Source organism: Macrobrachium nipponense, chromosome 30 (genome assembly GCF_015104395.2).
Source record: "Macrobrachium nipponense isolate FS-2020 chromosome 30, ASM1510439v2, whole genome shotgun sequence".
NCBI classification, from domain to species: domain Eukaryota; kingdom Metazoa; phylum Arthropoda; class Malacostraca; order Decapoda; family Palaemonidae; genus Macrobrachium; species Macrobrachium nipponense.
The window spans coordinates 51,073,004-51,100,503 of NC_087218.1; the positions used below are offsets into that span (position 1 = coordinate 51,073,004).

General features: G+C 38.3%; 1 protein-coding gene across 1 annotated transcript in view; it reads right to left on the reverse strand.

The window, feature by feature from the left end:
* LOC135202145 (uncharacterized) overlaps positions 1–19,080 on the reverse strand; it is a 21,483-nt gene extending 2,403 nt beyond the window's left edge. Inside the window, exons 1-3 of the mRNA XM_064231396.1 lie at positions 19,007–19,080; positions 11,567–11,669; positions 1,825–1,878 (exon numbers count right to left, since the gene is read on the reverse strand). Coding sequence (XP_064087466.1) covers positions 1,825–1,878; positions 11,567–11,669; positions 19,007–19,080 — 231 coding nt within the window. The remainder of the gene's footprint in view (positions 1–1,824; positions 1,879–11,566; positions 11,670–19,006) is intronic.
* Between the last annotated feature and the right edge of the window lie 8,420 nt (positions 19,081–27,500).

The window sequence follows — 27,500 nt, forward strand, 5'->3', positions numbered from 1 at the left end:
GTCAGAAGGTCATTTCTACTTGGGGTCAGAAGGTCATTTCCACTGGGGTTCAGAAGGACATTTCCACTGGGGGGTCAGAAGGTCAATTTCACTGGGGGTCAGGAGGACATTTCCACTGGGGGCAGAAAGTCATTTCAACTGGAGGTCAGAAGGTCATTTCCACTGGGGGTCAGAAGGTCATTTCCACTGAGGGTCAGGAGGTCATTTCCACTGAGGGTCAGGAGGGCATTTCTACTGGGGGGGTCAGAAGGTTATTTCCACTAGGGGGCCAGAAAGTCATTTCCACTTGGGGGGTCAGAAGGTCATTTCCACTAGGGGTCGGAAGGTAATTTCCACTGGGGTCACATCATTTCCACTGGGGGCTGAAGGTCATTTCCACTAGGGGTCAGAAGGTCATTTCCACTGGGGGTCAGAGGTCATTTCCACTGGGGGACGAAAGCTTTCCACTTTGGGGGTCGAAGGTCTTTCCGGGGGGGGGGGGGGGGGCGGGGGGGGGGGGGGGGGGGGAGGTGTCAGAAGGTCGTTCCATTGGGAGTTAGACGGTCATTTCCGGTAAGGGGTCAGAAAGTCAGCTCCACTGGGGGGGTCAGAAGTCAGAAGGACACAAGGAGGTTAGATTAAAAATAAATACAACCTCCTTGCTACGTCATTTCCACTTGGAGGGGCGGGTCAAGTCATGGCTAGTAGCATTTCCCATCTCATGAATGAGAGAGAGAGAGAGAGAGAGAGAGAGAGAGAGAGAGAGAGAATTTAAACATCATTCGGAATTCCCATTATCCCATTTACTCTGACATTCCATCCGATGGACTTAACTGTCTCCAATTCTAACCAAGAGAGCTATACATTCTCTACAATATAATATCTTTATAGCATTCAATCTCGATTGCTATCATCTAAACGTCCGCTTAGTATGAAGATCAACGTTGTTAGTCTTACAAAACAATGTTTTTTATTTTCCAGCTAAACAGAACAGGACAACATATAGAATTTAGATCAAAGGCCAAGCACTGGCACCAATGAGGTCATTCAGAGCTGAAACGGAAATTGAGAGTCAAAAGGTTTGGAAGGTGTAACAGGAGGAAAACCTCAAAGCGGTTACACTATGAATCAGTTGTTAGGAGAGGGTGGAATGTATGATGGAAGAGGATATGAATCTCCCAGGTAAAGGAATAAGTTGTGGAAGGGAACAGTAGATTATAGGTATGTTCCAGTAATTTTGGCACAATCACACTAAAATTGTAGCGGTTTGTATAAAAAAAAAAAAAATAATAAACACGGTCTAGCAAAACTGAATCTACATGTAAAATTACGTATCGGAAATAATTGAAAATATCCCACCAACAAAGGCGTTTGAATTAAATCAAACATCGTTCCCATGAATAATAATAATAATAATAATAATAATAATAATAATAATAATAATAATAATAATAATAATAATAAAAACATTCTCAGATAGACACACGCGTAAATAAAAGTTTCAAACTGACCTCATAACGCTAACATAAACTAATATTTAACAAACTTATTTCGTGTTAAGATATAATAGTTTCTTCAAGGCTTTGAAGTAGGAGAAGTAAAGAAAAAATATCAAGAATAAATGATAAACTCGAACACTTTCACAGACTAACAAAATCAATGGGTTGTAACAACATCACTAAAAAATAAATAAAGACGATCACGAACGTGCCAAAATAAAGGGTTGTAACAACATCATTAAAAATCTATAAAAAAATGACAATCACGAACATGTCCTTTTTATATTCCACTTAACGCGAATGTCAAATATTTATTAGAAATAAGAAAAAAAAAATAAAAACTCACGAAAGGGCGTTGCATATCATCGGCGTCCTCTGCTTCCATTCCGTCTCCTAGTATCTGTCGAAGGAGGAAAAAATGTAGAACATTAGGTTGGCAACATACCTCGGTGAGAAGTCAGGACGGACCTCCTCGAGGCAAACTTTCGGAGCCTCAGAAGATACCGAAAGCCAGGTTTTCGCTTACTCGGGAGGTAAGCCTACAAACTACTTTGTTGTTGTTGTTGTTGTTGTTGGGGATGGGGTTAGGAAAGGTCTATGGAAGAGCATGAAAAGGTCTGAAAAAGGTGTTTCGCATTGAGTTAAAGATACAGGAATGTTAGGATAGGATGTTTATGATTCATTTATTGGAATGAAAATATAGAAAATAAAAAAATGTCCATGTTAAACAGTACAGCACAATTATTTCTAATAAAATGTAGCCTATTGATTTTTATATTCGTTGGTGAGACAAGGCTCTAATTGACCGTAGGTTTTAGAATGTTTTAAATCTTGCACGTGTCCAAAATGAGCTGGAGGTCGGATCACTCCTTGTTGCTTGTTGTTAACCCCAGTTGGTTATATCGATAGCTTTCGCTGGAACGTAAGAAACCAAGAAGAAAAAAAAGCAGTTTTATGATATCAGTATTTATGTTTCATTGTTCTTTTTTTTTATTCTTGTGAATTATTCTTTGTGTCTCATCCATGATCGCAGATGCGAGGGAGAACAAATTATCATTTATATACAGTGAAAAAATTCAGGAATACAGAGAGACAGACAAACAGACAGGCAAAAGGGGACCAAAACACAGTCTCTTTGGTTTCACCAAAATCCAGCAGCTACTAACCACCTAATCTTGCTAGCAGACAGACAGACAGACAGACAGACAGACAGACAGACAGAAGGGGTCCAAAAACACAACTTCCCTTGCCGATGTCAGAATGAATTGAGTGTACCTAGATTGGAAGATGTTCCCCAACAAGAGACTTCCTTCCCTTCATGGTTGGAGCCATCGCCGGAGGAACAGCCGAGTGCCAAACTCAACTTCGGTATAATCTGCCTTCTGGAAGTTTAATTACCTGTCGTGACAGGTAAAGGGGATGCCTTACTGCGCGTCTCTGAGAGAAAGATATATATATATATATATATATATATATATATATATATATATATATATATATATATATATATATATATATATGTATATATCTTAACCCCCCTTTTATTAAAAGTACACAAATTGGAAACCCTAACCTGTTGTCAATGGTGCCCTCTGTCTGCAACCATGTCGCTAGGCTATTAAGGTCTCGTAAGTATAAAATATACTATTCATTACCCAAAGCAGTTGAATATAAAATAGAACAAAATGATTAACAAGTCATAATGACAAGAAACCCAAATCTGCCCATAAAGAAAACTAGTAAGTTAACATTCTACCCTCCTGACTAAGAATTCACTCCCAGATCAAAAAATGTCAATAAGTTCATTATATTAGTCAAGTTAGAGATTCCCGTCTCTAGTACCATGAAATAGAACCCATCTGTAATAAAGATAACAATGGATAAAAGATACACTTCACACATCACTCTTTTTAAAGTAATTTAAGCAAAGAAAGTATTTCACACTTCTCTCTCTTTTCAAAGGTAAAGGTTTTCTAAGTCTTACAAAATATTTGTCATACCTTTACGATGGGGTTTCCTCTCCCGACACCTGACGTGTACCAACTGACCTCTTTGTGCTCACCAAAAGGAATGTGGCTTTCGCAAGTGCCTTGGTCTATTAGACCTGTAACATCCGTACAAACGAATGAACATGCTTGACACCAAGACAAGCGATCTCTCGGTTAAACGCTCAAGTAAGCTGCCCTTACAGCCTGTCTCCAAGCAAGACATGATATGTGATTTCACTAACATTACACACTTGTAAGATGGCTCGGCCACCTATGTCCTGTGGGCACTCCTGTCGCACACCACATCAGCAATTAATGCACAATGTATCAATTTACCACATGACTTAGGGCTACCTCCGTTGCTGGAGTCCTTGTGCTTCATCGAATGCACAAAACTTTAAGAACTCCTAGCGCACAAATTGTGATCAGTATGGCACCTAACATGATAATTAATATTGGTATTATATAACGCTCGTCGAAGAAGAATTCATCTTCGTCACTATCCTCCAGCGGCGGGACTGTAACGGTCTCCACTGTAGGCGGAATTCGAACCGCCTCAAGGTTTCCATGTAAGTGTTTATGAAACATTTTTGTGGACGAGTTGTAGATACAGGTCGAGTGCGTAAACCAACTCGGAACAACTCAGCACGCGCCATTATTCAGCGTATGCAACCCTCTTGAGTGTATCCAACACCCTCTCGTCGCGAAACTGTAGATTCGACGTTTTCTACTGAAGGAAACATGGTCAAGGAAATATCCCGTGACTTCTATGCAAGTGCTACTCGCACCCGCCTCATCGAAGATTGTAGACTCCTGATTTATCCCAGAACGTATCCTGAGACGATATATCGAAGACATCTCATCCTTTGCAAAGGCAGTCCATAGAAACGCCATTCGTGTGTAGACTTGACTCTACCTCTGGTACTGTAGAACGAAGTCGTTACCATCGCCATCATCATATAGAGTTGGGAATTCTCTAAAGTCATTGTGAGTCCGTATTTAAAAGGTCTACATGTTCATAAAATAACTAAAGTCTTGCTTTACCCTACAATCTACTAATCAAATATTAAAAATTCCTCGCTAAACAAAATACAATCTTTACCCGCTAATCCTCACAAATAATCCCATATCTGACAAACATGCTATCAAAAGAGAACCCATAACGTCTAACAGCAAAAACCCCTTTTATGGTTTATGTAACTAACCTCCATAAAATATAATGCCGAACACCCCTTCTATCTAACTCACATATCGCGATAAATTATATCTCCTATCTAAAATAAAAATGCTATTTAGAGCTTAACCCCCATTACAACATCTCTCGTAAGAAAAGAAAAAAGAAAAGAGGAAAAAAATAAGATAATAACAACAATAATAAGTGAACTTTCCCCCATTACACAGCACACATAAGAGAAAAAGAAACATATATAATTCAATATTTTTCCCAAAACGGAATGTGCACCGTTACGGAATTTGTTACCGCAGCAATCCCATCGACCAGAAAAGACCGGAAAAGAATCCCCTTACATGATACATTTCCATGGAATGCCATAATCAACATCTACGAGAATAGTGCAAATCTCCGAGTAATCAATTCCAAAGGGAAAAATCCGCAACCGGATTCATTACAGCAACATTAGCAAAAAATCCACCTGTGAACACCTCAGATGCTTTGAACTGCAGCATAGTCAGACTCGCAACGCCAGAAACTCATGATTCTCAAGAAAAATGTTCTATACTGAAACTACATCAGCACATTTCACAGAAACTATCTCCAGGACATGACCAAGGTGCTCCAAAGTTATCTCGAAGACATAACTCTCCCAAACGATTCTGCCTAATTATATAAAAAATTATCACCTATTCGGGATAAAAACTACGATAAACTCACAATTCCATAATTATATACCACCAAAAAAAAAAAGTCACCCCTAAGGATTAATGCTATCTCCTTATATATATATATATATATATATATATATATATATATATATATATATATATATATATATATATATATATATATATATATATATATATATATATATATATATATATATATATATATATATATATATATATATATATATATATATATATATATATATATATATAGTATATATATATATATATATATATATATATATATATATATATATATATATATATATATATATATATATATATATATATATATATATATATATATATATATATATATATATATATATATATATATATCACCATCTTAATAATAACACCACTCCAGTGATATAAATATTTCCTCCATTTAATTAATAACCCCACACAAAAAAAATCATTCCCCCTCAAAAAAAACTTTGTCGTTAAATCTTAACTCCCCACAATATTACCCGAATTATATAAAACCCCAATGCCATCTACTCCGCTCGTGAAACCCCAAAAATTCAGCCCCAAATATCATACACACAGGAATAATCACATGTTTATCATCACGTTTCTCAGCTTAAACAAAAGATTTGCCATATTTCAAACACTTCCCATGCAAAATATTAACCCCGAAATCTTATGCCAAAAACGCCGCAGATTTGCGCATCGTGTCCGTTGCGACCAGGATGTCATCCATATAAACAAAAACATTTTTACCCAATAACTTGTGCAAAACTATGTTAACCAACCTGGTAAAGTTCATCGGACTTCCCGACAAACTGAAAGGCATTCGCATAAATTCATAGTGTCCCTTGGGCACTGAAAAAGCGGTATATTCCTTGCTACTCTCACTAAGAGGGACCTGTAAGAAACCCTGCGCCAAATCAATTGAGCTATAAATATTATGTCCCCCAATTTCAACAAAAAGATCTGGTATGCACGCGACTGGGTAGCGGTCAGGGATCGTCTTCTCATTTAAATGTCTAAAATCGACGCATACACGGACAGAAACCGTCTTTTTTAGGGCACCGCTAACAAGGGAAAGTTGTAAGGATAAACGCTGGGTCTAAGATTCTTCCTCTTCCATCTATACCTCTTTCTATACCTGGTTTTTCTCGAGATTTTGAAAGGTATGCGATATGCAGGAATATAAATAGGTTTTGTGCCACTCTCCAAATTTACCTTATGCTCTAACACATTAGTCAACCCCAATTTATCACCTTGTAAGGCTACCGTATCCCCAAATTCTGCCAAGAGCCCGCTTATCGCTTCAACGTGTTCGCTATAATCCGCATTAACTAAATGTTCTCTAAATATTCGTTTCCTTGATTGCATTTCTGCCTCCGAAAACTCAGGTTTCCCCTCTACGATAGCCACTGAACCACTATCACAATTCCAATCTTGGAAATCCAATATATATGTATTGTTCTGGTATCTCCTAACTGTATCATTACAGTTTAGCAAATCTAACCACGTAAACCCATCCTTGGATACACTGTTCACCGATGCAGTGCTAACAACCCCTCTAAGCTTTTCGCTATTTTCAATAACACACATCTGTGGGTTTTCTCATTTCCTTCAATTTAACTTTTACCATAGTCTTCGAACCAGGTAGTAACATAATATCTTCGGATAAAATACCTCTATATTTTTGGTTAGTACCTCCCCTTTCCACCGCCCCATACACATTACCACCCTCAGTATCATCCCCAGCATTGTTAGTATCAGAAATAATATCAATATTAGTATCAACATCACCATCCAAAGTATCATCACCACCATTGTTATCACTGTAAACTCTGATAGAACCCCGTAATCATTTCCCATATCAGCAACGTGGGTTTTAATATTACCTTTCTCCATAACACTCGTATCACCGCCATTCATATGACCGAGCACATCTCTTTCAATAACCTCCATGTCCTCCATTCTATTCACGTCCTCATAAGGCAGAAAAACAGCCGGTATCCTGACTGTTATCCCATTAACACCCGCATGGATCGAAATCTTGTGTCTTCTACAAGCAAGATGACCCAGCAAAAGTCTGTTGGCCAACACAATTCCTTTCATTACCAAAAATGGTTCTGTTAGTACTCTGTCACCGAGAGTAAACTGTATTTGAACACAACCCAGGGTATTTAATCTATGGGCTTGCACATCACACACCTTCTCCGTTGAGGGTTGCAAAGGGTAATTGGAAAACATGGATTGATACAAATTATAGTCCATTAGATTTATTGATGCCCCCAAGTCTATAAATATCAGGATATCCACATCCCCTACTGTTCCATAGACTATAGGCCTGGGCTCTGGGGCATCCCCCACGAGACCACAATGGCATTTACCAATCACCTGTACCCTTTTTGTTGATCGGGCTTCCAAAAATTTCGCCGATCCCTTTGCCCTCTGGTTTGACCTGCCTGGGAAGTTCTCACATTATAATTACCAGAACCTTGAGGTGTAGGCCTCGCATCTCTCTGTATCTGAGACGGACAAGACTGCCAATAATGATCGGTACTCTTACACATTCCACAATATTTAACCCTACACAATTTCTTTGGATGCCCTGGTTTATTGCAGTTGAAACAGCGCAACTGCTGTTGCTTTTGATCAATTGATCTTTTGTTATATTCAACTTTTGCGCACAGACGGGGAGGAGAAAATTCTGTGTCCCTTTGCACTCTATCCCTCAGGCCTGTCCCATTAAAAATTGTACTATCCACAGTGGGACATTTAGACATATGTATGTTTCTCAATGTGGGCATAAAGTAATTCTTAGTCTGAAGTAGATTCAATCTTTTCATCAAAGCTATTCACTATCGCATCCGGTACATCGTGCAAGAGCAGGGAAAAATAGATCAGTTTATGAATGTTATCAAGAGAGACATTACTCCCTGTAACCCATTTAATGTTTTCAATTTTCCTACCCAATCCCCCACTGCGTCAAAAAGTTTTGAACTATGTTCTACGAGGCTATTAGTGCCCTTCCGTATTTTATAAAGACCCCGAAGGTCCCTCACCATATCTCCATGTTCCTTTAAGCCATAAACTGTTTTCAAAAATGCTTGCAAGCCCGTCCAGGTACGACAATTTGTAAATTGGAAACTTCGGCAACGATGGGAGAGGTCTCCCCTATTGAAATCTAGCAAAGCTTTCGCCTCTCTAAATGCCTCTATATCGTCCGATGTATTCTTTCCCGTTAAATAATTATTCACTCCTTCATTAAAAATTTGGACAGGCTGTGATAAAACGCCATCTACCATCCCTCTGAATGGACTCACACCCGCACTCACGTTCGTTACGTGATGTAGTAGCGTTGTGGTACTCTTAGTATCCGCCATCTTTCTCTGTTTCCGAAAGCTATTTTGTTCTAGGAGATTCCCCGATCTCAATAACATCAATGTATTTATATACACAAAACCCAATCCAGAAAAATTTACAAAAATTTTCCCCCAATAATTGATAACAAAAGGCAAACGCGTCCCACGCCCAGTATATTATCCCACGAAAGCAAAAAAAAAAAAAAAAAAAAAAATAGGGAGGGGATAGAAAAAGAAAAAAAAAATGCAATACGCTTACTAAGCGCTACACCCCGGCGACCGTCTCACACCCCAGCTCTCGCCTCTCTCTCTCTCTCTCTCTCTCTCTCTCTCTCTCTCTCTCTCTCTCTCTCAGGGCGTGCCTCGCAACAAAAAACTCCACTCAAGTAAATTCACCACAAACAAACAAAAGGAATATAAACAACAAAAAAACTAAAAAAAAAATATAAAAGATAAAAAGAAGAAAATAAGAAAGAAAACTTGAAAATACACTCACATCTTCATATGACTGGAAACCGAATTCGTATACGCTCCGCAAACATGCGTGAACTATTTACCACACTTGTGAAACACTTTAATACGTCGAATATTAAACTTTTCCCCTTCACGTTTTAAAACACTGGTGTTCAAGAATCCCAAGATGGCTGACACTGACTTAGCCCAAGAGACGAAAAGCTTCTCCCTGTCCAACCCTTTGAATCAGCAAAAAGGGCCCCGAGTTGCCTGTGACATGATCATAACCCCTTTTCCTACTAAAAAAAAAACATCTATGTCTAACTGGTCATCAGTCTCTTTGTTAGCGTACCTACAGCTTATAAAATATATAAACAGCCTCCTAAACCACCTGCCACCACTCTTAACCCCCTTTTATTAAAAGTACACAAATTGGAAACACTTGCCTGTTGTCAATGGTGCCCTCTGTCTGCAACCATGTTGTTAAGCTATTCAGATCTTGTAAGTAAAAAAATATACTATTTATTACCCAAAGCAGTTGAATATAAAATAGAACAAAAAGATTAACAAGTCATAATGACAAGAAACCCAAATCTGTCCATAAAGACCCTAAATGTCAATAAGTTCATTATATTAGTCAGGTTAGAGATTCCTGTCTCTAGTACCATGAAATAGAACCCATCTGTAATAAAGATAACAATGGATAAAACATACACTTCACACATCACTCTTTTCAAAGTAATTTAAGTAAAGAAAGTATTTCACACTTCTCTCTCTTTTCATAAGTAACGGTTTTCTAAGTCTTACAAAATATGTCATACCTTTACGATGGGGGTTTCCTCTCCCGACACCTGACGTGTACCATACGACCTCTTTGTGCTCACCTAAAGGAATGTGGCTTTCGCAAGTGCCTAGGTCTATTAGACCTGTAATATCCGTACAAACGAATGTATATGCTTGACACCAAGACAAGCGATCTCTCGGTTAAACACTTACATACCCAAATTCCTTCACTCAAGTAAGCTGCCCTTACAGCCTGTCTCCAAGCAAGACATGATATGTGTATCTTCTTATCTCTCTTATTTGCCACACCATTCCGCCCCATTTTTTCTTTTATTTTTATTTTTTTCTAGTTTCTCACACCAGGCGGTATTCTTTTGTCTTATTTTCTTGTTTTTTTTATTTTACATATGTACGTATGAGTATTCATACGTACATATGTAAAATATGTAAAATTGCCTTTCTTTTCATATAAGAATATGAAAAGAAATGCAATGAGAAAATATATCACTTATTTAAAGCTGAAGAAATATCTCATGCCATATCACAGTTCATGCTCGGTACACCCAACATGGCGAATAAAGTACTAAATTTGGCTTCTAAAGCTTCATATTCAGTGTTTATAGTGTTTCATACTGTAACCTGTTGGCAAAGTAGAGAAATCAATCAAAACTTGAAACGCCTGTTTACGCGAGTGAAATAAACAACATGGATTACAGACAAACCAAAAACCATAAGCAAAACATATACATTCGAATGATTCTCATCTGAATATATCGACGTAACATTCGTTAACGATAATAATTGGCTTCAATAGAAAACCACATTGAACATCGCATGTCAATATATATATATATATATATATATATTATATATATATATATATATATATATATATATATATATATATATATATGACATGCGATGTTCAATGTGGTTTTCTATTGAGCCATTATATCGTTACGAATGTTACGTCGATACATCGCATGTCAATATATATATATATATATATATATATATATATATATATATATATATATATATATATATATATATATGACATGCGATGTTCAATGTGGTTTTCTATTGAAGCCAATTATTATCGTTAACGAATGTTACGTCGATATATTCAGATGAGAATCATTCGAATGTATATGTTTTGCTTATGGTTTTTGGTTTGTCTGTAATCCATGTTGTTTATTTCACTCGCGTAAACAGGCGTTTCAAGTTTTGATTGATTTCTCTACTTTGCCAACAGGTTACAGTATGAAACACTATAAACACTGAATATGAAGCTTTAGAAGCCAAATTTAGTACTTTATTCGCCATGTTGGGTGTACCGAGCATGAACTGTGAATATGGCATGAGATATTTCTTCAGCTTTAAATAAGTGATATATTTTCTCATTGCATTTCTTTTCATATTCTTATATGAAAAGAAAGGCAAATTTTACATATTTTACATATGTACGTATGAATACTCATACGTACATATGTAAAATAAAAAAAACAAGAAAATAAGACAACAGAGGAATACCGCCTGGTGTGAGAAACTAGAAAAAAAATAAAATTAAAAGAAAAAATGTGGCGGAATGGTGTGGCAAATAAGAGAGATAAGAAGATACACGAAACAGACTTACCAGGGTAGCAATATCTCTCCGCAACATCTCTTTATCGTCTCTCGTTACTGCTTTTATATCTCGGAGTCGCTTTATCTCCTTCTCCTTCTTCTCTCTTATCTGCCTGAGGAAGAAAATAAGAGAGACCTTTATTGACAGCGATATCCGCACGTCCCCCCCCCCCCCCCCCCCCACCACAAACCCCCACAAACCCCCGCTGCCCGCCCGGTGGAACATTGGATTTTCTTCGGGGAAACTTTGGTGGGGCCCGATTTACCGTTAAGGTCTCTCTGTTGGGGCTCAGATAAGGCCAGGGCTTTTGTCTAGCACGGAGAGAGAGAGAGAGAGAGAGAGAGAGAGAGAGAGAGAGAGAGATTAAAATGTTTATTCAGCTTAAGAGAGAGAGAGAGAGAGAGAGAGAGAGAGAGAGAGAGAGAGGGAGAGTAAAAGTTTTGAGAGAGAGAGAGAGAGAGAAAGAGAAAGGGAGAGAGAGAGAGAGAGATTAAAAGGTTTATTTAGCTTGAGAGAGAGAGAGAGAGAGAGAGAGAGAGAGAGAGAGAGAGAGAGAGTAAAAGGTTTAAGACAGAAAGGCAGAAAGAGTTAAAGTTTAAAGAGAGAGAGAAAAAAGAGAGAGAGAGAGTAAAAGTCTTAGAGGAACCATTTTTTCAGAGCTTTTTAGGCTCTTCCATAGACCTTTCCTAACCTCATCCCCCCCTAACAAGAACAGCAACAACAAAGTAGTTCGTAGGCTTACTTCCCGAGTAAGCGACAATCAAACGATCTATTTAAAAATACGTTGTATGATCACTGAGCACACTGTTGTATGTTGATAACTGAAATTCTTTGAAAGTATTAGATAAAATTTGACAGTATATTTACACGATTCAACTCGGAGGCTCCGAGCTCCGTGACACCCAAACTGCGTCACAAAGAACAGTTCAGACGAACTGGGTCTTTTTAAGATGAAGTATTCAGCATCCATTAGAGATCTGGCTTTGAATATACTCTGAATTACTTTAATCCTGAGAGATATCCCTTCCACGACGAGCAGAACCCCCTGATTTATCCCTGGATTAACGGCTCCCAAAGCTCCAAATGTATTCTTCGAAATTAAACCACTTATCCAAATCACTTCTCCGAATTCGACACTGACTGTTGCGCTGCGCGCAGAGATAAACGCGCATGCGCGAACCAAATAGTAATACTTTAATACCAGTATTATTTTCTGTAAATGGAGTGTTTAAATAAAGCATGATACTGATGAAATTGGCAGAAACGTCAGAATCTCAAAAAAATCGAAACAGCGAGATAATTGTATTACCTTCGATTCAAAAAGACGTCGGAAAAACACATATTATCAAAAGGCAACTACAACTCAATAATCTATTCTGGGATTTTTCTTTTTTCTAGCATGTGTTACCACTAATTAGAAACGAATAGAAGAATCATAGTAGTTGTTTTTTTAATAATTTTTATTCGGTCGTGCAGGAACTTATGGTTGCTCTCACCTCATTTGACATGTTGCTCTCGTGCTAAAAAAAGATATCGTTAGTTATGGACAATATTATTATTATTATTATTATTATTATTATTATTATTATTATTATTATTATTATTCAGAAGATGAACCCTGTTCATATGGAACAAGCCCACCAAAGGGGCCATTGACTTGATATTCAAGCTTCCAAAGAATATTAGGATGTCCATAAGGAAGAAGTAAGAGGAGGTAAAGGGAAATACAGAAAGAAGAGATCTCACTTATTAGAAAAAAATAATAAATAGATTGACAGATAGACAGAGAGGGATTAGGTGCGGGAAAAACACAAAAACAATAAAGCAAGAAAACAACATTATTCGCTGTACTAAACAGACAACCTTCTTTGCATACGCCCCGAGCTTATGAATTTAATGTACCACAACAGGACTTTCCAACTACGAACTTAATTCTCGTCAGAGTTCACAGGAATCGCCCGAGGTAGACTGAAGAAGTTCCAGACTGAACTTTCTTCTAATCTGCACCTGGAAAGTTCATTCATTCATCACCTGTCATGACAAGATGTCGGGCGATTTAGTCTTCTCAGTATTCTCTGGCTACTGGAGACCACACTAAAGATATTCCTCTTAAACCTAATCTAATTAAAATTATTAGAGCACCTCTGCCATAACCATCCTCACCGGAAAGTTAAGGTGAAATATATCTATTTTAAGAAATAAAAGTAGCAAGTAAAAACTCAATAGAATCACTGCTTGTCTCTGTAACACGTTTTCGAGGTAGACTTTTTTTTTTTTTTCGTCTCACATCCTCTTGTCCGCTGAATACCACACCAACAATATCCCACTTAAATCTACTTAAATTTAGAGGTAATTATTAATATTTCTTCTATAACCATCATCAAGGGAACACAAATATGCGAGTTTTTTTTTTTTATCACAATTATTAACACGTCTTCCATACCTATCTTCGCAGGAGGGAGAAATATGAAATGTATATTTTTCAATATAAAAACACAAGCAGAACATGCGTCGAAGTATGAAACTCTCAGCCACGGCCCGTGGAATTTTCAGCCGTGGTCCATGATACATTCAGCCACGGCCCATTGGTGGCCTGTGTTATCTGCATCTATAGAGGTGCCAGACGCATGATCGTGGCTAACTTTAACCCTAAGTAAAATAAAAACTACCTTGGTTAGAGGGCTGCAATTTGGTATATTTATTGACTAGAGGGTGGATGATCAGCATACCAATTTGCAGCCTTCTAGCCTCAACAGTTTTGAAGATCTGAGGGCGGACAGAAAAAGTGTGGACTGAGACATTATCTCCGTAGCGTCTTTTCGAGGTCGACTGCTTTCTCTTTTCCTCTCATCCCATATTCTCCATCACCCCATTATCTGTCGAAGAAAGGAAAGTGAAGAACTTTCTCTTGACAGCAGACCTCGCGGAGGCGAAAGTGAGGACGGACTTTCTCATGAGGAAACTTTTCTGATGTAATTATCCTTAAGGATCTTAGGGAGGCCTGGGCGAGGTTAGTTTGTCGAGAGATACAGATGGGAAGGTTATTTATTTATTTATTTTTTCCTGGTGGATAATTTTGGGCTTTCATTGGAATGTAAGGTTATGAGGAGAAACGAGGTGGAGGATGGTGTCAGTATTTAGGCTTCTTCGTCTTACAGTGTCATCAGTATTTGTAAGCTTCTTTCGTTTACAGTTGTTCATCAGTATTGAGAAGCTTTCTTCGTCTAATTGTTCATCAGTATTTATAAGCTTCTTGTTCTTACATTGGGTCATCAGTATTTATAAGCTTCCTTCGTCTTACCAGTGTCATCAGTATTTATAAGCTTCTCCGATCTAGTACCAGTTGTCATTCATGTATTTGTTATAAAGACTTCTTTCGTATTACATTGGGTATCAGTCAGTATTTATAAGCCTTTGATTCGGGGTCTTACATTGGTCAATCAGTACTTTAAAATAAGCTTCTTCGTTTTCTTACATTGTCCATCAGTATTTATAAGCTTCTTTCGTTCCCTTACAGTTCGTCCATCCAGTATTTATAAGCGGTTCTTCGTCCTTACTGTGTCATCAGTATTTATAATAGCTTCTTTGCCTTACAGGTTGTCCATCAGTATTTATAAGCGTTCTTCTGTCCCCTTGACTGTGTCAGTCAAGTTATTTTTTTTTAAAATTAAGCTTCTTTCGCCTTACTTAGGTGTCCAATCAGTATTTTATAAGCTTCTTTGTTGCCTTACAAGTTTTTTGGGGGGGGTCCTCAGTATTTCTAAAAGCGTTCTTCGTCTTACTGTGTCAATCAGTATTTATAAGCTTATCTTTGCCTTACAGTAGTGCCTCAGTATTTATAAGCCTTCTTCGTCCTACAGTGTCATCAGTATTTATAAGCTTCTTTGCCTTATCGTCCTCAGTTTTATAAACCGTCTTCGTCTTACTGTCATCAGTATTTATAGCTTCTTTGCCTTACAGTGTCCTCAGTATTATAAAGCTCTTTGCCTTACAGTCTCAGTATTTATAAGCTTCTTCGTCTTACATTGTCATCAGTATTTATAAGCTTCTTCGTCTTACATTGTCATCAGTATTTATAAGCTTCTTTGCCTTACAGTGTCCTCAGTATTTATAAGCGTCTTCGTCTTACTGTGTCATCAGTATTTATAAGCTTCTTTGCCTTACAGTGTCCTCAGTATTTATAAGCTTCTTTGCCTTACAGTGTCCTCAGTATTTATAAGCTTCTTCGTCTTACAGTGTCATCAGTATTTATAAGCTTCTTTGCCTTAGTGTCCTCAGTATTTATAAGCGTCTTCGTCTTACATTGTCATCAGTATTTATAAGCTTCTTTGCCTTACAGTGTCCTCAGTATTTATAAGCTTCTTCGTCATTACAGTGCCATCAGTATTTATAAGCTTCTTTGCCTTACAGCGTCATCAGTATTTATAAGCGTCTTTGTCTTACAGTGTCCTCAGTATTTATAAGCTATAAGCTTCTTCGTCTTACAGTGTCATCAGTATTTATAAGCTATAAGCTTCTTCGTCTTACAGTGTCCTCAGTATTTATAAGCATCTTCATCTTACAGTGTCATCAGTATTTATAAGCTATAAGCTTCTTCGTCTTACAGTGTCCTCAGTATTTATAAGTTTCTTCATCTTACAGTGTCCTCAGTATTTATAAGCTATAAGCTTCTTCATCTTACAGTGTCCTCAGTATTTATAAGATTCTTCGACTTACAGTGTCATCAGTATTTATAAGCTTCTTCGTCTTACAGTGTCCTCAGTATTTATAAGCTTCTTCGTCTTACAGTGTCCTCAGTATTTATAAGCTTCTTCGTCTTACAGTGTCCTCAGTATTTATAAGCTTCTTCGTACGGTGCGCACAGTGTCCTCATGTATTTATAAGCTTCTTCGTCTTACAGTGCCTCTATTTTTATAAGCTTCTTCGTCTTTACAGTGTCCTCATATTTATAGCTTCTTCGTCTTACATTGTCATCAGTATTATAAGCTTCCTCGTCTTACAGTGTCCTCAGTATTTAAAGCTTCTTCTCTTACAGTGTCCTCAGTAATTTATAGCTTCTTTCGTCTTACAAGTGTCCTCAGTATTTATAAGCTTCTTCGTCTTACAGTGTCCGCAGTATTTATAACTTCTTCGTCTTACAGTGTTCCTCAGTATTTATAAGCTTCTTGTCTTACGTGTCCTCTATATAAGCTTCTTCGTCTTACAGTGTCCTCAGTATTTATAAGCTTCTTCATCTTAAAGTGTCATCAGTATTTATAAGATTCTTCGTCTTACAGTGTCATCAGTATTTAGGCTTCTTCGTCCTAATGTCTCTCTCTCTCTCTCTCTCTCTCTTTATCTCATGCATCTATGTTTCTGTTAATATACATAATTGCTTAGGTGACTGAACGTCAGTCAACTGTGGTGACCATCAACTAAAACAAGTACACCAACAGGCACATAACAAAGGCGCAAGCATGTACAGAAAACAAACATGTAACCTACCGTTAGGATATTCCAACAAGAACTTTTGAACAAACACACTTACAAACATGTAAAAAACGCACGGAAATTTCTTCGGAGCAATCGAGCTTTCCATACAGCGTACAAAAGCTGTATGAAACTCTCAGCCACGGCCTATGAAACCCTAAATCGCGACCCATGTAACTTTAACCTTAAATAAAAAAAAAAAACAAAAAAAAAAAACTACTGAGGCTAGAGGGCTGCAATTTGGCATGTGTGATAATTGCAGGGTGATTGATCAACGTACCAATTTGCAATCCTGTAGCCTCGGACAAATAGCCATCTTAATAGTGTCCTCCTACAGAAAATTAAAAAGACCAGACAAGACGACTTGCAATAGCATAAATTGCATTCTTGATTCTCCTCCAGGAGCGACTGCAATGGCGTTAAAGCAAGCAGGGGTGATTCCATAGTCGTTGCTTGAAAGATGGTTTCTCCATTACACCATAATGTGATCTTCAGCTGGGAACCTTATGGATCCATTACCGCATTATGTGAAGGGGTGATCCAGAGAACAAGGAAGGAAGGAAGGAAGGACGGAAGAATAAACAGAAGGAAGGAAGGAATGAAAGGAGGAAAAAAGGAAAGAAGGAAGGAGAGACAGAAAGAAGAAAAAAAGGATGGAAGGAAGGAAGGAAGAAAAAAGGAAGGAAGATAAGAAAGGAAGAAAGAAAAAATGAAGGAAAGACGGAAGGAAAGAGCGAAATAAAGGAAGAAAGGAAGAAATGAAGGAAGAACAAAATAAAGGAAGAAGGGAAGGAAGAAAGAAATAAACGAAGAACGAAAGAAGGAAGGGAAGAGCGAAATAAAGGAAGAAAGGAATAAATGAAGGAAGGACAAAATAAAGGAAGAAGGGAAGGGAAAGAAAGAAATAAACGAAGAACGAAAGAAGGAAGGAAGGAGGTAGGGAAGGAAGGAGGGAGGGAAGGAAGAATGGAAAAAAATAAATGAAGGAAAGTCGGAAGGAAGGAAGGAAATAAATAAAGAAAGAAAGAAATGAAGGAAGGGAAAATAAAGGAAGAAAGAAAGAAAGCAATAAAGAAAGAAAGGGAGAAAGAAAAAAATGAAGGAAAGATGGAAGAAAGAAAGAGAAGAAGTAAGCAAAGATAAAAAGGAAGAAGGAGAGAGGGAAAGAAACAAACAGAGGCTTTGGTAACGAGGCAGCGCCGAAAAGTATGAGATTGCAGAAGGGGGATATGAGACCTCCGCCAGAATCTTGCTCTCCCCTTTATTAGTCTTTATCATCCTCAAGTAAGGAGACAGGAGGACCATTTAGATTGGGCAAATGGATTCGGACGACGTTTCGATATTCGTGAGAATGGCGACTTCTTTTTAGTATTCCCTCGAAAGAGAACTATCGAGATGGTTATCTGTCTGTGCGTCCGCCCCTCCAGATCTTAAACACTACTGAGGCTAGAGGGCTGCAAATTAGTATATTGATCGTCCACCCTCCAGTCATCAAACATACCAAGTTGCAGCCCTCTAGCCTCTGTAGTCTTTATTTTATTGAAAGTTAAAGTCAGCCATAGTCGTGCATCTGGCAACGCAACAATGCAGGCCACCACGGCCGCCTGAAAGTTTCATGGGTCGCGTCTCATACAGCAATATACGGAGACCACACATAGATAGATCTATTTTCAGTGGCCTTGATCATACGCTGTACAGAAAACTCGATTGCTTGTTTATTTTTTTCGTGGTGGGGACTCGGCAACTTAACGTCCTCCTTTCGTGATGGTGACTCTTTAAGCTGTGCTAGTTCCTCGTTGGACGAGTGGTTTACGAGCTCGACTACAGAATCGGTAGTCCCGAGTTCGGGGAATTTGTGCCTGGTGATTAGAAATTAATTTCTTGAAATAATGCGGTTCGGATCCCCCAAAAAGCTGTAGTAGATCCCGTTGCTAGGTAACAAATTGGTTCCTAGCCACGTGGAAATATCTAATCCTTTACTTTTTCCCCGGATGGTCATCCACCTCTCTTGAAATTACTTTCTCACCCACTTTCCTCAATTGAGGCTCATCCATTTCTCTTATAACTTCTCGTCTGCTTTCCCCATCTCTCTTGAGCGTGACTTCTCATCCTCTCTCCACTACAGAGGCTCATCCACCTCTCTTCACAGCAACTTCTCCTTATCCGTTTTCTGCAATGGAGGCACATCCATTTCTCTTAGAAGTTGCTCCTCGTCCATTTTCTGTAATAGACTCACCCGCTTCCTTTGAAATTAACTTCTCATCCAATCTCCTCAGTAGAGACTCATTCACTTCTTTTGAAAGCAGCTTCTCAACCTTTTTCCCAACAGAAGCACATCGGCTTCTCTTCAAAGCAACTTCTCAACCTTCTTCGCTACAGAAGCTCATCGGCTTCTCTTCAAAGCAGCTTCTCAACCTTCTTCGCAACAGAAGCTCATCGGCTTCTCTTCAAAGCAGCTTCTCAACCTTCTTCGCAACAGAAGCTCATCGGCTTCTCTTCAAAGCAGCTTCTCAACCTTCTTCGCTACTGAAGCACATCGGCTTCTCTACAAAGCAGCTTCTCAACCTTCTTCGCAACAGAAGCTCATCGGTTTCTCTTCAAAGAGGCTTCTCAACCTTCGCAACTGAAGCACGATGGCTTCTCTTCAAAGCAGCTTCTGAACCTTCTTCGCTACAGAGGCTCATCGGCTTCTCTTCAAGCGCTCTCACCTTCTTTCGCAAACATAAACTCTTAGGCGCTTCTTCAACTTCTTCGAGCGCTTCTCAAACTCTCGCACAAAAGAAGCGCCATCGGCTTCTCTTCAAAGCAGCTTCTCAACCTTCTTCGCAACAGAAGCTCATCGGCTTCTCTTCAAAGCAGCTTCTCAACCTTCTTCGCAACAGAAGCTCATCGGCTTCTCTTCAAAGCAGCTTCTCAACCCCTTGCTTCAACAAAAAGCTCATCGGCTTCAAATCTTCAAAGCAACTTCTTCAACCTTCTTCGCCAACAGAAGCTCCTTTATCGGCTTCATAGCAACCTTTCTCAAAAGGCAACAGCTTCTCAACCTTCTTCGCAACAGAAGCTCATCGGCTTCTCTTCAAAGCAGCTTCTCAACCTTCTTTCGAAACAGAAGTCATCGGCTTTCTCTTCAAGCAGCTCTCAACTCTTCGCAAAAGTTCTCGGCTTCTTCTTCAAAGCAACTTCTCAACCTTCTTCGCAACAGAAGCTCATCGGCTTCTCTTCAAAGCAGCTTCTCAACCTTCTTCGCAACAGAAGCTCATCGGCTTCTCTTCAAAGCATCTCAACCTTCTTCGCAACAGAAGCTCATCGGCTTCTCTTCAAAGCAGCTTCTCAACCTTCTTCGCAACAGAAGCTCATCGGCTTCTCTTCAAAGCAGCTTCTCAACCTTCTTCGCAACAGAAGCACATCGGCTTTTCTCAAAGCAACTTCCAACCTTCTTCGCAAACAGAAGATCATCGGCTTCAAAGCAAGCTTAACTCAACCTCTTCGCAACAGAAGCTCATCGGCTTCTCTTCAAAGCAGCTTCTCAACCTTCTTCGCAACATAAGCTCATCGGCTTCTCTTCAAAGCAACTTCTCAACCTTCTTCAACAAACATAAGCCTCATGGCTTTCCTTCAAAGCACTTCTCAACCTTCTTCACAAACAAAGGCCTTCATCGGACTTCTCTTCAAAGCAGCTTTTTTTTTTCTCTTCAACCTTCTTATTCGCAAACAGAAGCTCATTCATCGGCTTCTCTTCAAAGCAACTTCTCAAAACCTTCTCGCAAACAAAGCTCATCGTCTTCTCTTCAAAGCAACTTCTCAACTTTCTTCGCAACATAAGCTCAACGGCTTCTCTTCAAAGCAACTTCTCAACCCTTCTTCACAAAAACAGAAGCATCGGCTCTCTTCAAAGCAACTTCCTCAACCTTTCTTCGCAACAGAAGCACTTCGGCTTCTCTTCAAAGCACTTCTTCAACCTTCTTCACAAACCAGAAGCTCATCGCTTCTCTTCAAATCAGCTTCTCAACCTTCTTCACAAACAGAAGCTCATCGGCTTCTCTTCAAAGCAGCTTCTCAACCTTCTTCGCAACATAAGCTCATCGGCTTCTCTTCAAAGCAACTTCTCAACCTTCTTCGCAACAGAAGCTCATCGGCTCTGCTTCAAAGCGCTCTCAACCTTCTTCACAAAACAGAAGCTCATCGGCTTCTTCTTCAAAGCAACTTCTCAACCTTCGTTTCACAACAGAAGCTCATCGGCTTCTCTTTCAAAGCAACTTCTCAACCTTCGTCAAAAAACAAACAAAGCACATCGGCTTCTTCTTCAGCAAACCTTCTTCCAACCTTCTTCGCAAACGAAGCAACATCGGCAATTCGCTTCAAAGCAACTTCTCAAACCTCTTCAACCAACAGAAGCTCATCGTCTTCTCTTCAAAGACCTTCTCGAACCTTCTCAGAAACAGAAACTCATCGGCTTCTCTTTCAAAGCACTTCTCACCCTTCTGGCACAAACAAACTTCATCGGCTTCTCTTCAAAGCAACTTCTCAACCTTCTTCGCAACAGAAGCTCATCGGCTTCTCTTCAAAGCAGCTTCTCAACCTTCTTCGCAACAAAGATCAGCGGCTTCTCCTTCAAAGCCAGCTCTCACCTTCTTCGTAACAGAAGCGGCACATGTTCGGCGTCACTTTCAAAGCATTTTCTTTCTCAATCTCTTTACGCAATAGAAGCTCATCGGCTTTTTTTCAAAGCAACTTCTCAACCTTCTTCATAACAGAAGCTCATCGGCTTCTCTTCAAAGAAGCTTCACAATCTTTTTTGCAACAGAAGCTCATCTGCTTCTCTTCAAAGCAACTTCTCAACCTTCTTCACAAACAGAAGCACATCGGCTTCTCTTCAAAGCAGCCTCTCAACCTTCTTCGCTACAGAAGCTAATCGGCTTCTCTTCAAAGCAGCCTCTTAACCTTCCTCGCAACTTCTCAACCTTTCTCTGCAATAGGGACTGATCCACTTCTCTACAATGCAACTCCTTAAAATTTTTTCGCACCGGGGGCTCATCCACTTCTCTTCAAAGCAGCTTCTCAACTTTTTTCGCAACAGAGGCTCATCCACTTCTCTCTGAAGTCCGAAATAACTCCTAGTCCAATTTCCGCAGTAAAGGCTCCTCATCCACATCTCTTCAAAAGTATCTCTCATCCTGTTTAACAGAGACTCATCCACTTTGTGACGGTGGTTCGTATTCAGCATTTCCCGACTACGAAGTCTAATCAAACACTAGACTGTTTGGTAACCTAAACCGCTCTGAACTCTCAAACTGATTCATCTTCCAATAAATGATTGCCTTAGAAAGAAAAAAAAACTTACGATTTCTCTGATCATCAGTCAGACATGCTGCTCTTTGACATTTTATCTCATCTCTTACGTTGAGAGATCAAAGAAGGGCGGGGCGGGGTGGGGGGAGGGGGGAATACTAAATGCTGCGCCCTGAAACGTATTCAGTGAAAGATAGTTCTTAATATTTATATTCTTGTTTGCTTTCATGTTAATTGATGCTAGATTTGTGACTGCTGATTTCTCTCTCTCTCTCTCTCTCTCTCTCTCACTCTCTCTCTCCCTCATATAAATAAACAACGAATCCTTTCAGACCTTTTCTTCATTTCAGACTCTCAAGTGCTTGATTCTCTCTGTCTGTCTGTCTGTCTGTCTGTCTGTCTCTCATTCATTTAATTACTCTTTCATTCGAGATTCAAGATGAGTTGTATTATTACAAATTTTCTTGTTGTTCTTTCATTCATTCACCGGGAGAAGTTAAATTCTCTCTCTCTCTCTCTCTCTCTCTCTCTCTCTCTCTCTCTCTCTCTCTCTCTCTCTCTCTCTCTCATTATCATCATCACTTTTAATATTTCAGTAAATGGAAGGCTGGCAATAAGAAGATGATTCCCTTCAAATTGTTAAGCAAGATTTTGGGCAGAGGGATGTCAAATTTCAATTGTCAGAACTACCACACAAATTAGCATTGAGGGTCAATTTTTAATAATAATAATAATAATAATAATAATAATAATAATATAATAATAATAATAATAATAATAATAATATGCTACCTTTTCGCCCGATCTTCCAACTTATAAATCTTTAGTAGGATTATACAAATACATATTACGTAGAGAGAAATACAGGTAATATCCTCTTCACCTGATGATCGGTGATAAATCTGTTTCGTCCAGAAATAATCTACTATGGAGGAATGACATTAGTTTGCCGTGAAAGATGACCTTCGAAATCAAATAACGTCACCGCAGTTAATAAGCAACAGGTTTCCATAAATTGCAAGGAAACGCACAATTTATCGAGACATCATTTCATAGCTTTGGCAAGCCAGGATTATCAGCAACCCGTAAAAAAATTCATTTATGGAGACATTATTTCAAAGCTTTGGCAACCCAGGATTATTAGCAACCCCTAATAATACAATTTATGGAGACATCATTTCAAAGCTTTAACAACCCAGGATTATCAGCAACCCATAAGAAAACAATTATTACCGAGACATCATTTCAAATCTTTGGCAACCCATAATTATCATTAACCCGTAAGAAAATAATTATTTATCGAGACATCATTTCAAAGCTTTGGCAACCCACGGTTATCAGGAACCCATAAGCAAACAAATGATTTACGGGTACAATATAATTTTATAGCAGTTGGTAACCCAGGCACCCCCAAATTCTCAATCTGTTCCCACTTGAACTGTGAAAAAAAAAATATAAATAAAAATAAAACCTTGGCTGGACACCTCTGCCAAAATCACAGGTTGGTGTTCCACCCCGAGGGGCAACGACCTTTCCAAAGGTTGTCTGAAAAATTCAGCCACAGAACTTGACCTGAGCCTGACAGTAATACGAGTATTCAACAGGTGAATTTCGAGCTGTGCTTGGCCCGCGGGATTAGAGAAGAGTTCTCATGCAGTGGTTCTTTTAAATGATACTGGGGAAGTTGGGTTATATATTATTATTATTATTATTATTATTATTATTATTATTATTATTATTATTATTATTATTATTATTATTATATCATTATTATGAAAGTAGGGTTATACACTATTATTATTATATCCATGGGATTATTTAATATATTATATTATGTATGTATAGATATATATTAATAAATATATATATATATATATATATATATATATATATATATATATATATATATATATATATATATATATATATATATATATATATATATATATATATATATATAGATATAAATACAGGCAAGGCAACGGCAAATTTTATTCTATCGACCCCTTCCGGGTATGAGAATTACAAATGATACAAATATATACATTTTACACAAAAACTACAAAAAGGGTCATAAACTATTATTATTATTATTATTATTATTATTATTATTATTATTATTATTATTATTATTATTATTATTATTATTATTTCATCATGTCCACTCGATTATACAAGAGTCCTTCCTAAATTGTTAGTTTAAATGATACTGGGAAAGCCACAGTTCTATTATTATTATTATTATTATTATTATTATTATTATTATTATTATTATTATTATTATTATTATTATGCCCACGGAATTATACAAGAGTTCTCATACAATGAATGGTTTAAATGACACTTGGAAACCTCAGTTATTATTATTATTATTATTATTATTATTATTATTATTATTATTATTATTATTACCCTCTTAATTAAAGTTTTTCTTATGGCAATGAATGGTTTAGATGATACTTTGGAAACCTCAGTTAGAAATCACCTAGTTGGAGTTAACTTGGCCCTCTTTCTTCATCATCTGGCCCATTAACGAGCTAACGACCGGTGTCAACGATCTTCAACGACTCTTGTTTTAAATTTACCTCTATACATGTTGTAACTTATTGTTCATTGGACTGAAGATGAACCCAGGGAAGGGTTCAAAGCTTTTTGTAAAGTCTTAAAAAAAAATTATACACGGACTCTTAGTACTTTGTATTATTGTGGACCCTTTAGAACATTATATATACTCTCGCGATAGAGAGTTTTTCCCTACTAATTATTATTATTATTATTATTATTATTATTATTATTATTATTATTATTATTATTATTATTATTATTATTATTTCTAGGTAATATCGCCAGAAAACAGTAGTTTTATTTTATTTTATTATTATTATTATTATTATATTATTATTATTATTTTTTTTTTTTTTTTTTTTTTTTTTTTTTTTTTTGCTCTTATCACAGTCCTCCAATTCGACTGGGTGTTATTTATAGTGTGGGTTCCGGGTTGCATCCTGCCTCCTTAGGAGTCCATCACTCTTCTTACTATGTGTGCCGTTTCTAGGATCACACTCTTCTGCATGAGTCCTGGAGCTACTTCAGCCTCTAGTTTTTCTAGATTCCTTTTCAGGGATCTTGGGATCGTGCCTAGTGCTCCTATGATTATGGGTACGATTTTCCACTGGCATATCCCATATCCTTCTTATTTCTATTTTCAGATCTTGATACTTATCCAATTTTTCCCTCTCTTTCTCTTCAACTCTGGTGTCCCATGGTATTGCGACATCAATGAGTGATACTTTCTTCTTGACTTTGTCAATCAACGTCACGTCTTGTCTGTTTGCACGTATCACCCTATCCGTTCTGATACCATAGTCCCAGAGGATCTTTGCCTGATCGTTTTCTATCACTCCTTCAGGTTGGTGCTCGTACCACGTATTACTGCAAGGTAGCTGATGTTTCTTGCACAGGCTCCAGTGGAGGCTTTTGCTACTGAATCATGCCTCTTTTTGTACTGGTTCTGTGCAAGTGCCGGGCATTCACTAGCTATGTGGTTTATGGTTTCACTTTTCGTATTGCACTTTCCTACATATGGGAGAGATGTTATTTCCGTCTATCGTACTTTGAAAACATATCTGGTTCTTAGGGGCCTGATCTTTGTGCCGCTGTTATCATTCCTTCAGTTTCCTTCTTTAGCTCTCCCCTCTGTACCATTGCCAATTGTCATCGCTGGCTAGTTGTTTTAGTCTGTCTCATGTATTGTCCGTGCATTGGTTTGTTGTGCCAGTCCTCTGTTCTTTCTGTCTTTCTCCTGTCTCTGTATATTTTCTGGGTCTTCGTCTGCTTTTATTAGTCCTTCTTCCATGCACTCTTTAGCCACTCGTCTTCACTGGTTTTCAGATATTTGCCCAGTGCTCTGTTTTCGATGTTGACGCAGTCCTCTATACTTAGTAGTCCTCTCCCTCCTTTTCCTTTCGTGTGTATAGTCTGTCCGTATTTGCTCTTGGGTGTAGTGCTTTGTGTATTGTCATATGTTTCCTGGTTTTCTGATCTATGCTGCGGAGTTCTGCCTTCGTCCATTCCACTATTCCTGCGCTGTATCTGATTACTGGCACTGCCATGTGTTTATGGCTTTTATCATATTTCCGGCGTTGAGTTTTGACTTGAGTATCGCCTTGAGTCTCTGCATATATTCTTTCCTGATCGTGTCCTTCATCTTCTTGGTGTTTTATCTCTCCTTCCATTATTCCCAGGTATTTGTATCCTGTCTCATCTATGTGTTTGATGTTGCTCCCATCTGGTAGCTTTATCCCTTCAGTTCTCGTTACTTTGCCTTTTTGTATGTTGACTAAGGCGCATTTTTCTATTCCAAACTCCATCCTGATGTCCCCAGATACAATCCTTACAGTCTGGATTAGGGTATCTATTTCCTTGATGCTCTTACCATACAGCTTGATGTCGTCCATGAACATCAGATGGTTGATTCTGTTGCCTGTTTTCTTGAGTTGGTACCCGGCATCCATCTTCTGTAGTACTTTTGTCATGGGAATCATGGCTACTACGAAGAGTAGTGGGGACAGTGAGTCGCCCTGGAAGATCCCTCTTCTGATATTAACCTCTGCTAGTCTTATTCCTGAGCTTGTAAGTATTGTATTCCAGTTGCGCATTGTATTTTTGAGGAAGCTGATGGTATTTTCCTCTGCCCCATATATTTTCAGGCATTCTATTAGCCATGTGTGTGGTATCATGTCGAAGGCTTTTCTTATAGTCTATCCATGCCATGCTTAGGTTGGTTTTCCTTCTCCTACTGTTCTTCATTACCATTTTGTCTATGAGGAGCTGGTCTTTTGTGCCCCTACACTTCCTTCTGCAGCCTTTCTGTTGGTGGGGGATGGTGTGTGTCCTCTAGGTAGTTGTATAGCCTTTCACTGATGATACCTGTTAGTATCTTCCACATTATTGGTAGGCAGGTGATAGGCCTGTAGTTACTGGCTATATTTCCCTTACTCTTGTCTTTTTGTACTAAGGATGTTCTTCCTGTGGTCATCCATTTGGGTGCTTGGTGATTTGAGATACATGCTGGAGTTGTTCTGCTATTCGTGGGTGTAGGGCCTTTGCCGAAGTTTTTGAGCCAGTATCCATGGACTTCATCGGGACCTGGGGCTTTCCAGTTTGGCATTTTCTTTAGTTGGTG